The 11,449-nt window shown below is 40.0% G+C and overlaps 2 protein-coding genes across 5 annotated transcripts; both read left to right on the forward strand.

Annotated features, from left to right (window-relative positions):
• Positions 1-92: 92 nt before the first annotated feature.
• LOC133497816 (uncharacterized) lies at positions 93-1,988 on the forward strand. Of its 4 annotated transcripts, none has more exons than XR_009794112.1 (3): positions 93-1,270; positions 1,338-1,556; positions 1,648-1,988. XR_009794112.1 is itself a non-coding variant. In XM_061814001.1 (3 exons), exons 1-3 carry the CDS (start codon positions 1,020-1,022, stop codon positions 1,795-1,797), a joined length of 657 nt encoding a protein of 218 aa, XP_061669985.1. In that variant the 5' UTR covers positions 93-1,019; the 3' UTR covers positions 1,798-1,988. The 4 variants fall into 4 exon arrangements, 2 of the variants coding, with proteins under 2 accessions (XP_061669985.1, XP_061669986.1); XR_009794111.1 differs by having other exon boundaries at positions 1,672-1,988; XM_061814001.1 differs by having other exon boundaries at positions 1,611-1,988.
• Positions 1,989-5,141: 3,153 nt separating this feature from the next.
• psma4 (proteasome 20S subunit alpha 4) lies at positions 5,142-9,799 on the forward strand. Its single transcript, XM_061813817.1, has 9 exons — positions 5,142-5,275; positions 5,639-5,668; positions 5,741-5,783; positions 6,001-6,163; positions 6,251-6,328; positions 7,536-7,624; positions 9,102-9,232; positions 9,373-9,496; positions 9,576-9,799. The coding sequence occupies exons 2-9, from the start codon at positions 5,666-5,668 to the stop codon at positions 9,728-9,730; spliced, it is 786 nt and encodes a 261-aa protein (XP_061669801.1). The 5' UTR covers positions 5,142-5,275; positions 5,639-5,665; the 3' UTR covers positions 9,731-9,799.
• The last annotated feature ends 1,650 nt before the right edge of the window (positions 9,800-11,449 follow it).

Genomic DNA, 11,449 nt, shown 5'->3' on the forward strand with positions numbered 1-11,449 from the left:
AGCACATTAGTTTTTCTTCTTCTTCGGCTTTTTCTTCGTTTTCCACATCTTCTTGTTTTTTTCTTCTTCGCTCTTAAATGGCAGTTCAGCGCCATCTTGAGTGAATCTGAGAAAAATATCTGACGTTTATTTTTGTTATAATTATTCTAGAAAAAATATCAACAACGTTAGTCATTTCCACTTAATATCACTCAAACGGAAAGTCATGAGCCGCGTGTCAAACTTTACAGCAGATAGATAACGGTGGCCTGGAAGTGAAAAACAGTATAACAAATTGTGAATCACTTTAACAGTTCACGAACCCCAAAAAACAAAAGAAGAAACACAACAACAAAACACTTTGGCATTTCACAAAACACAAAAATAATAGTGCTTCGCTTTTTCCACGCAGGCAAATGACAAGTGACCCAACCCGGACGAGTGACGCACACGTGATGGTGTGCTTTACCGCGACATTTTGATTCCAGATTGAGACAACGTGATATTTTGTCCATTTTGCGGTCAACACCTCAGGTGCTTGACACTGTTTTGCTTTTCATGTGGTCACTTTTTAGCGTGTGGCCGATGTCTACCACAGGAGTGCGTCATATATTTTAAAGAAGGCCACTCGTATGCTGCGATTGTTGACATGATGTCATGCTTACATGGCATACAGATTAGTTTGAGGTCTCTGAAGAGCAAATTGAAAGAGGCCGGGTTCTATTGCAGAAAGATTTACTCCTCTGAAAACGCCATTATTCGGGCCATTCGATTGGAATTTCGGGGACCTTTACGGCTGTTTGGCTACCGAACGATATGGCAAGTGCTTAGACAAAAGTACAATTTGCAAATTAAAAGGGATGGCGTGATGAAGATGCTAAGGGTTTTTAATCCTCGAGGCTGTGAGAGGAGAACACCTCGAAGATTTATAAGAAGAACACACCACTCCTTGGTACGTTGACGGTTACAACCAACTAAAGCCATCTGGGTTGGTGCTTTCAGTTTACATTGATGGATTTACACGTCGAGTTTTGTGGTTCATGTGTGGAGCAACAAATGATAACCCTGCAGCGATCACCCCCCATTTCCTGTCATGTGTGGGGAATCTCGGCGTGATTCCCATGAGAAGGAGAACTAACTGTAGTTCGGAGAACGTAACCATAGCTGCGATTCAGTGTACTTTACGCCACCGTCTTAATGATTACTTTTTTGGAGTGTCCAGTCACATGTTTGGGTCAACAATAACCAATCAGCGGACTGAGTCGTGGTGGTCTACATTCAAAAAGGGAAAGTATGTGAGTTAATTTTTCACGCATTTGTACACCTCATACGTACTAATAGCTTTTTCAAACCTATAGGTGTCAGTTCTGGATGGAGCTGTTTGCAGACCTTCAAGAGGCTGGATACTTCAACGGGAATCACGAGCATCAGTGTCAGTTGAGATATTGTTTTCATGATCTTATTCAGGAGGACTTGAATGAGTGCGTGAGACTGTGGAACAGTCACAGGATTCGCCCTTCCAGAACAGCATCCTGTCCAGGAGGCATCCCCAATGAACTTCATTACCAACCACACAGGTAATACATTGTATTTGCTTTCAATTTATGCAATGATTCTGTTTAACATCATAGGTTTGGGTCCAGAGACTGTGGGTTTAAAATCAAACAGACTGACCTTGATATCTTTCCTGAGGCTCCTCACCTGTCAATGACTCCTTGTGGTGACCCCATCATGCAGGAGTACTTTGACTCTGCCATGGTGGACAGAAGCCAGCGCGCTGGGAGTATGCCACTGAACATTATTTCAGACTCAGAGTGATTTCTCAGTTATGAGTTAAATTAGTGTTTACAGTTATGGTTACCATTTTTTTCTTAACCTCTGTACCTTAAAAGTAAATTGAAATGAAAAAATATATCGGGATATTTTTTTGTTGGCCTTCCCATGTAATTTGTTTACGTGTGTGCATATATATAGTAATTTCAAATAAAAACCAAAACAACATGCAGCAATACTTGAAGTCCTCTATTTGCGTCCCCACCCTTTGGCAGTAGTGCCAGTCTCCATGTTTCTTGTATCCATCTGTAAGCTTTTTGCCCTTTTCGGGTGGTATTTTCTTCCACTCTTCCTTCCTTTCCAATTTGCTTAAGCTCTTAAAACATTTGCAGGATTTTTCGCTCCACTGCCAGATTTTACTTTCCCCCACTGTTCTCCATAATATCTTATGTCTCAAAAGTATTCTCTCTTAATGTCAGTTGTCATACGAGAGTGGCTCCAACAATTTGTGATTAATTTACTGTGGTTTTCGACATACTTGGCAAGATAAAGATGATTATGATAAGAGAACATCTCTAAAATATCCATTCATCCATCATCTGAGCCACTTATCTTCACAAGGATTGTTTGAGCGCTGTTTGAGGTCAACGCTCAAATGCTGCTCCACCATGCCGCCTCATTTCATTTATTTCACCGTTATTCATCCAGGTAAAGAAATTGAGAAGAGATTCTTATTTGCAATGCCGATCTGGCTGCAGACACCAGAGTAAAATAAAGATGACTTCACATACCATGAGCAAAGGAGCATACAAGATGATGGAAATTACAGTGATGGATTAAAAAAAAAGTCTTAATTTTTAAAGAATATATCTTATATTAAAAAAAATTATAGAGGCTAAAGATTTAGTAAGATAAATTCAACGGGATAGGAGTGGAAAAAGGTCGAGGTTTCATGTTCCTCATGTTTCCGTTGGAGAAAATTCTCTTGGAGCAAAGGGACAGCTGCATACACAAATGTAAAAACGTATACATCAGCCTTACATAAACACGATTATCAAATAAATTTTGCCAACCCTGCATCCATTTACGTCATCCTTGAAGCACAAGTTGGTGAAGTGAATTGATTGAGGAATTACAGTCATGAGTTTATTTGCTACACTATATTTGCAGAGTGGTATGTTTTATATTCGGACAGATTGTAATTGTTCAGTTTTACAATTAATGCATTATTTTTTTAGATTAGCGAAGAAGAAGTGGGATACTGAGAGGACTGAGGAGAGGCGAAAGGAGTACATCGAGATGCGACGTAGGGCAAAGGTAGAGGTGGCAAAGGCTAAACAAGAGGCATATGAAGACATGTACACCAGGTTGGACACGAAAGAAGGAGAAAAGGATCTCTACAGGTTGGCCAGACAGAGGGATAGAGATGGGAAGGATGTGCAGAAGGTTAGGGTGATTAAGGATAGAGATGGAAATGTGTTGACTGGTGCCGGTAGTGTGCTAAATAGATGGAAAGAATACTTTGAGAAGTTGATGAATGAAGAAAATGAGAGAGAAGGAAGAGTTGAAGAGGCAAGAGTGAAGGACCAGGAAGTGGAAATGATTACTAAGGGGAAAGTCAGAAAGGCATTACAAAGGATGAAAAATGGGAAGGCAGTTGGTCCTGATGACATACCGGTAGAGGTATGGAAGCAATTTGGAGAGATGGCTGTGGAGTTTTTGACCAACTTATTCAACAGAATACTAGCGGGCGAAAAGATGCCTGAAGAATGGAGGAAAAGTGTTCTAGTTCCCATTTTTAAGAACAAAGGGGATGTTCAGAGCTGTGGGAACTATAGAGGAATAAAGTTGATGAGCCACACAATGAAGTTATGGGAAAGAGTAGTGGAGGCTAGACTCAGGACAGAAGTAAGTATCTGCGAGCAACAGTATGGTTTCATGCCTAGAAAGAGTACCACAGATGCATTATTTGCCTTGAGGATGCTCGTGGAAAAGTACAGAGAAGGTCAGAAGGAGCTACATTGTGTCTTTGTGGATCTAGAGAAAGCCTATGACAGAGTACCAAGAGAGGAACTGTGGTACTGCATGCGTAAGTCTGGTGTGGCAGAGAAGTATGTTAAAATAGTACAGGACATGTATGATGGCAGCAGAACAATGGTGAGGTGTGCCTTAGGTGTGACAGAGGAATTTAAGGTGGAGGTGGGACTGCACCAGGGATCAGCTCTGAGCCCCTTCCTGTTTGCAGTGGTAATGGATAGGCTGACAGATGAGGTTAGACTGGAATCCCCTTGGACCATGATGTTCGCAGATGATATTGTCATATGCAGTGAAAGCAGGGAGCATGCAGAGGAACAATTGGAAAGATGGAGACATGCACTGGAAAGGAGAGGAATGAAGATTAGCCGAAGTAAAACAGAATATATGTGCGTGAATGAGAAAAGTAGAGGGGGAAGAGTGAGGCTACAGGGAGAAGAGATAGCGAGGGTGGACGACTTCAAATACTTGGGGTCAACAATACAGAGCAATGGAGAGTGTGGTCAGGAAGTGAAGAAACGGGTCCAAGCAGGTTGGAACAGCTGGCGAAAGGTGTCTGGTGTGTTATGTGACAGAAGAGTGTCTGCTAGGATGAAGGGCAAAGTTTACAAAACAGTGGTGAGATGATGTACGGATTAGAGACGGTGGCACTGAAGAAACAACAGGAAGCTGAACTGGAGGTGGCAGAAATGAAGATGTTGAGGTTCTCGCTCGGAGTGACCAGGTTGGATAGGATTAGAAATGAGCTCATTTGAGGGACAGTCAAAGCTGGATGTTTTGGAGACAAGATTCGAGAGAACAGACTTCGATGGTTTGGACATGTTCAGAGGCGAGAGAGTGAGTATATTGGTAGAAGGATGCTGAGGATGGAGCTGCCAGGCAAAAGAGCGAGAGGAAGACCAAAGAGAAGGTTTATGGATGTGGTGAGGGAAGACATGAGGGCAGTTGGGGTTAGAGAGGAAGATGCAGGAGATAGGCTAAGATGGCAAAAGATGACACGCTGTGGCGACCCCTAACGGGACAAGCCGAAAGGAAAAGAAGAAGAAGACAGTTAATGCATTATCACAGCCTCAATCTCGTTTTTACTCAAAATTTGCGTGTGGAGGTTGGATTGCAACCTCCACTTTTTTATATTGATGGATGAAAGTTTTGTTTTGTTTGTTTCCGAAACGATGCCTTGATGTCATATTTAAGGCATGTCATTCAGCTAACAACAGCCTTTTGTGTAGGGGGGGTCTGAATGCAACAAACACGGGGTCCTCGCGCAATAACGCAGATGTTAAAACTATTATTATTATTATTATTATTATTTGTTGCTTTTGTATACGCGTGTTGTCCTCCGACAGACAGGTGGCGCTGTTTTTACTATTTGACTGAAGCGGCATCGCTCACAGTCACAGTCGTGCACGACACAAGAGGAAGAGTTAAATAGAAAGTGCAAGAGACATCTTTTTTGTTTGATACAACAACGCACGCATTTTCATCGAAGGTATTGTACACATATGCTATCACAGGCTGTTGTAATTTTGTTTTCTACTGTGTGTTAAGAGTCCGAAGTGGTTGACTCTGATTTTCCTACTCGTATTTTGAACTAGCATGCTAGCTAGCTTAGCTGATATCTTGCAGATTCATTGTTAAGCTAGCGAGCTGTCACACAGCTATTGGTCCATCATTCTCCAAAGAAGTGTGAGGGTAATGCGTGTTAAATGGTACGAACAGGGGAATAATGTTCATTCGCTATACAGCGAATGTGTCTAGATTTGAACAGATATTTTAATGCTCGAGTTAAATCTGCAAATAAGTTCAAATAATTTGACTAATCAATTTCTTTTGACTGACTGTTCAATTGCAGAGTTATTAGTTCCTTGCTCACAACAAAATGGTAGGTTACAATCATTATATGTGTTTGTTAGTTGTGCAGCTATGTCTAATTTCTACTACTGTTTGTTGTTAGTCTCGCAGGTATGATTCTCGGACTACCATATTTTCTCCTGAAGGCAAGTCTTGTTTATCCCTGTATATTAATAATAATAGTTGACATGTGTGGGATTGGGGGTTCAAATGTCAATCTCACAGTTCTGAGGTTTGAGGTTGTGAAGCTTTCCTGTCTACAGTTGATTTTCTTTAGGGTTATTAGATTTGTTTTCCTCTCTTGATATTCATTAGCTGTCATATTGAGTGTGTTTGTAATGATTAAATGTCTGCACATTCTAGGCCGCTTGTATCAGGTGGAATACGCAATGGAAGCAATTGGCCACGCAGGAACGTGTCTCGGGATTCTGGCAAACGATGGGGTGCTGTTAGCAGCAGAGAGACGCAACATCCACAAACTGTTGGATGAGGTCTTTTTCTCTGAAAAGATCTACAAGCTCAACGAGTCAGTGCATGAGCACCCATGGTTCGCCTCTGTGTTGTAAGTACATGACAAAAAAGTTATTATAACTAAAATGTAATATTTTTTCAGAGACATGGCTTGCAGTGTAGCAGGGATCACATCAGATGCTAATGTACTGACAAATGAACTTCGCCTAATTGCACAGAGGTAAGGCTCTGAGAACAATCGCAGTCACTCACATTGGATGAGCGCGACCGCCCGCCTTCGCGCTCGCAAATCTGCACAGCTGAGCACGAAAAATCACGCGCATAAAATTTGTTACAAGTAGAAAAAGTAGATATTGAAAGACGTTGCTTATTTCGTGTCGTCTTGACGTTTAATTTACGTGTTTATTTCATAAATGTTGTTAACAAAACAAGCCAACTCCTAAATAATCAGTATTCACCCGAAAACAGGAAATGCAAGTTAACCGTTCTGAGCATGTTCGGAAGTTAAGCCAAAAGCGCATGTTCGGAGCTTTTTCACGGTTAGCGAGCGCATTTACGTAGAAAGTCATCAGCATCATGAGCCTCGCCAAAGGAAATTCAGTTTTACTAAAAACATTTCTGGGATATAACAGGTAATGTTTCAGTATCTGACTATAATAAGTATGACATTGGGATTTATTTTGACTTGATCTAAATTCTAACGTTAGACTAATCTGTCCATATATGTACATGCGATCGGTCATTTTCCCCGTGGTATGCGTTATCTTGAAGTAGAAAAAATGTCCCATCTAAATGCTTTAAAATGATAAAAAGCTAATGGTAGCTTTCATCAATGGATTGACAATAGATACCGCTGTAAATTACGCTAGATTATAACAATACATCACGATTGCTGACAGGAATGTTTGTTATAATCTATCGCTAGTTTGTTGCCACTAACGCTGATAATGTTGAACTAAACTTTCAGCATTTTCAAAACAGTGCGGGTTCAGACCGTTCGTGTTTATTCCTTGACAGGCCAGTGCATTTAACTTTTCTTCAGATTAAGTTTGTCAGATCAACAATTTTTATTGATCAAAAATGTTAAATACCGTTTTATATCATGTTCTACTAATATCAATTGAAATTGAAAATTATCATTTCTGAGTTTGAAATTTTTTTCCATTTTAGTTATGTATTTTTTTTATTTTATTTTTAATTTACAGTTATGTTATATTAATCCAGTATGTTATTTTAAAGTCTTGAGATTCCATCCCTAATCACACCCGCAACTTTATCTGCGAGCATGACTGACCACACCCGTACATTTTTCAAATGTCAGTGACTGCCATCAGCTTATGTTTAAGTTCCATGGAGCATCTTTTAAACCTTTTGTTGTACTTCTCTTGAGAAACAGTGTTTTGAGACAACCAAATGTTTTCCTCTAGATATTTATTGCAGTACCAGGAGCCAATTCCCTGTGAGCAGTTGGTGACAGCACTGTGTGACATCAAGCAGGCCTACACTCAGTTTGGAGGTAGGGAACACGATGCATGCCTTAATTATTCCGAAGGATTACATCAGGCTCCATCGTTGTAGATCTTGTTCGTGTAGTCTAGGCTGAAGCCCTTAGTGTGTCAGATGCTACACATCATGAAAGCATCTTTTGCACAATGTAATTTTATTCCAAGTGTTGCACTTTTCATTGATTATAACATTGGGCACAAACGCATCTTTCTGCACGTTCTTCTTCTTCATTGGTTTTGCCACTTCATTGTCGCGGCCGAAGGACTAGGCATCGAAATTGGTAATCGAAATGTTTACATTTGAACAACTTTGGGAGAACTGGAACATTAGTCTTGGTTCCAATGGGTTCTCTGATCTTGATGGTTTACCCAAACTTTACTGCATATTAGTTCCTTACAGAGGACACTCTTTGGCGCGCTAATTTATTACTAGTCGCCATCGCTACACCTGGTGCCACATTACACACATGCACCTTGCATGATCTCTTCCTCGGTAGCGTACTGGCCTTCCCCTCATGAATTGTGCAAACACACAAAGTACCATGTGACCTTGATGTCAGACAGTGCCCATAACATTGGTGAGCACCGTTATAAATATGACCAGCAACTTACCAGGTTGAGAGGGACTCCGTATTTGGTGAATATGGTCTATGTGTGAATGCTTTTAAATCCAGGTTGAAAACGCTTCTTTTTTTCCTCATGCTTTTTAGAATATATCCACTTTTTGATCATATTATAAGGATTACAAGCTTCCTTATGTTGTTGTAACTTTTTTTTTATATTTTGTTTGTCATTTTTGTTGTTTTATCTCTTTGTTTTAAAATTCCTTTAATCATGTAAAGCACATTGAGTTACCTCAAATATGAAATGCGCTATACAAATACATTTGCATTGATTTGCTATGTCACATGTCCAAAATCTTTTTTTTTTTTTTTTTTTTTAAACACACAAGCTATCATTTACTACCACAATGCATACATTGTCAAATGTCTACATATACATTATCTGTTGAAGTGTAAAATGTGTTAACTTGACCGACTGTTAAGAGCAATACTACGACGATGGTGTTGTTGTAATTTGTGGGTTTGGGAAGAAACCGTTTGCTTTTGAACCTGAAATGGTGCATCAGTACCCTCTGCTGGCGTTTTTTGGTCATTTTCTTTGTCTGCATGTACTATAATACTCAGAGATTCCTTAATCCCTTTTTGTGAAAAAAATATGTGTAAACTGTAAAGATACGCTCTTGGCTCAAAATTTTCAGATTTTATAAAACATATGAATATTTTTTGGGCACTGAAACATTTGACAACACAAAACTGTCATGTTTGAAATGGTAATGTGAACGTTTGTAAGTAGTATTAAAAACCACAGTATGAAGGGCATGAACTATAAATAAAGCACAGTATATCCAGGGGACACGCTATCCTCAAACTGTAGAAGTGTATTTGCAATAAGATTGATTTTGTCATCTGTGAATTCCATTCACAGGCAAGAGGCCGTTTGGTGTCTCTCTTTTATACATGGGCTGGGACAAACACTACGGCTTCCAGTTGTACCAAAGTGACCCGAGTGGCAACTACGGAGGCTGGAAGGCAACATGCATTGGCAACAACAGCGCTGTAAGCTCTCATGACTCGACTCTTAATATTTAGGACTGGCATCTATCACAGAGTACAAGAGTCCTCTACAGCAATTTTGCTCGCATCACATTAATATTAAGTTTCTCTATTTATGCGTTTGTTTTTGTCTTGGACCTCAGGCTGCAGTGTCCATGTTGAAGCAGGACTACAAAGAGGGAGAGATGACTTTGTCCTCGGCTTTGGCTCTGGCTGTTAAAGTTCTAAACAAAACTATGGACGTCAGCAAGCTTTCTGCTGAGAAAGGTGAGCTCAAACCAGTGATGCCTGGAATGTACATCATATAAGGTCCCTCAAATCTAAAATGGTTTCATATTTATTTCAGTGGAGATTGCTACCCTGACACGGGAGGATGGCAAAACAAACATCAAGGTGTTGAAGCAAAAAGAAGTCGAGGAGCTGATCAAGAGACACGAGGCTGAGGAGGCGAAGGCTGAGAAAGACAAAAAGGAGAAGGAACAGAAAGAAAAGGATAAATAAACAAAATCACATCTTTTTGTCAGATAACCGTTATTTTGTCTTTTACATTAAAAGTTTGGAAACTGGTTACATTGTGTTCTACCTTCTATTCGTGAACTTGTGCATCCTTGATAAATGTGGGGGAAATATTCTCAGGTTCATTGAATCAGTCACAACTGGACTGTTGCGGTTGCCGTAGAAAATGTATTGCCAATCAGCCAAGCAGGCAGCAACCACAGAGCAGAGTGTCACAACACATGGGAAAACTACTCATGTCAAGACTCAGCCGTCTGCTTGGACCTCCAAGAGAACCAGCACCCTTTTGATGGTGTAAGAGAGGCCACTAATGTGAAAGTGGAAAGAGGATTCCTTAACCATTCCAAAGAGATAAGGTTTCACTACCATTTATGACAAATTGGAATATTAATGGCGTCTCCCCGAATGACTTGAAGACCAGGAGGACTTGAAGATAGGACCTCCGCAGGGCAACCCAAGGACTGTCCTTTCTGCAATTCAAAAGGAAGTAATACGATGTTTTGGGAGATGCCTCCAATTTAGAGCACAAATAGTTGAATTTCTCTACACCAAGTCTGGCAGGTGTGTCCTAACTAAGCCTTGTTGCGTAAACTGATGAAGCTTGCTCAGATGAGACGTGAAGCTTTCAATCACAACAGTCCAATCAAAATTGATTGAATGGAACGACCTGGACAAATGAAAATGTTCATCAGTGTTGGGAAAAACACCCCCACCCCTCCACTCCAATATGGGGTTAATTATACTGTACTTAGTTGAAAAGGACATTAATTACCATGTTGCTCAAGATAAATTTGAAGAGAAAAACAAATTAGTTGCGTTTCAGTGAAACTATGCCATCAAATGTTATTTCTCATTGAGAAATGTCCGATAAAGACTGGACGTGATATATAAGAAGTTGGAAGGGAGTTGTGGTCCATTTTATATACACACAGGGTGCACAGTTTTACTAATACCTTGTGCAGTTTTGGACCCCTCACAAATCCATTCACTGTAATGAAAGTGTCAGTGTACAATGTTATTTTTTTGGCACTGGGTGTATATACACGGGTTTCTTCTCCAACCGGCTCCTTTATATTTGGACTACGTAGCCGTTGCGTGCCAGTTTAAATTTACCACACGATGGCGATCGTGTTCAGACGGGTACAATCCTGTTAAAATGGTTCACCTCCATAAATGTCATGGATACAACTTTGCTGAAACTTTCTATGTACAATGGTTAACAAAAATAAAAATCACAACAATTAGAGAGGTTATGGGGAAAAACATTTAATATATACAATTAAGTACCTCACCCTTTATTACGATGCAAAAATATTAAAAATCAGAATATTGTTTCTCTATGCTCGAGATTTAACTTATTTCTTTTAATTGAAGATGGGAACAGAATAAACTAAATATTTGATGAACTTTGGTACCTGGAGGGTGATGTTAATTACAACATTCATGAACTAAAAGCACTGACTCTTTGCTCAGGCTAAAGCCCTCGTGACATCCATATAAACCGTCTAAAATTGATTTTGTAATGAAAAATACATATAACATTATTCACTTCAATGTCTATATGAAAAAATAAATATGAGCGGAGACCGTGTCATCCATGCACAAATTTGCGGAAGTCCCACTCGACATCCAAGTGGTAGCCATATTGCCTGCTAGGTCTTTTACAGATATCACACTAGGACAGTCGCCATTGAGAAGATGCTG

The sequence above is a fragment of the Syngnathoides biaculeatus genome, chromosome 3 (genome assembly GCF_019802595.1).
Source record: "Syngnathoides biaculeatus isolate LvHL_M chromosome 3, ASM1980259v1, whole genome shotgun sequence".
Taxonomy (NCBI): Eukaryota; Metazoa; Chordata; class Actinopteri; order Syngnathiformes; family Syngnathidae; genus Syngnathoides; species Syngnathoides biaculeatus.

Bases quoted from the DNA above. Each gene is read 5' to 3' on its own strand.
- LOC133497816 (XM_061814001.1), top strand. From the start codon at position 1,020: ATGTGTGGAGCAACAAATGATAACCCTGCAGCGATCACCCCCCATTTC. The intron at 1,271-1,337 runs GTATGTGAGTTA...TCAAACCTATAG, and splicing joins TCTACATTCAAAAAGGGAAA to GTGTCAGTTCTGGATGGAGC. The intron at 1,557-1,610 runs GTAATACATTGT...TTAACATCATAG, and splicing joins CTTCATTACCAACCACACAG to GTTTGGGTCCAGAGACTGTG.
- psma4 (XM_061813817.1), top strand. The intron at 7,625-9,101 runs GTAGGGAACACG...TTCCATTCACAG, and splicing joins GGCCTACACTCAGTTTGGAG to GCAAGAGGCCGTTTGGTGTC. The intron at 9,233-9,372 runs GTAAGCTCTCAT...CTTGGACCTCAG, and splicing joins GCATTGGCAACAACAGCGCT to GCTGCAGTGTCCATGTTGAA.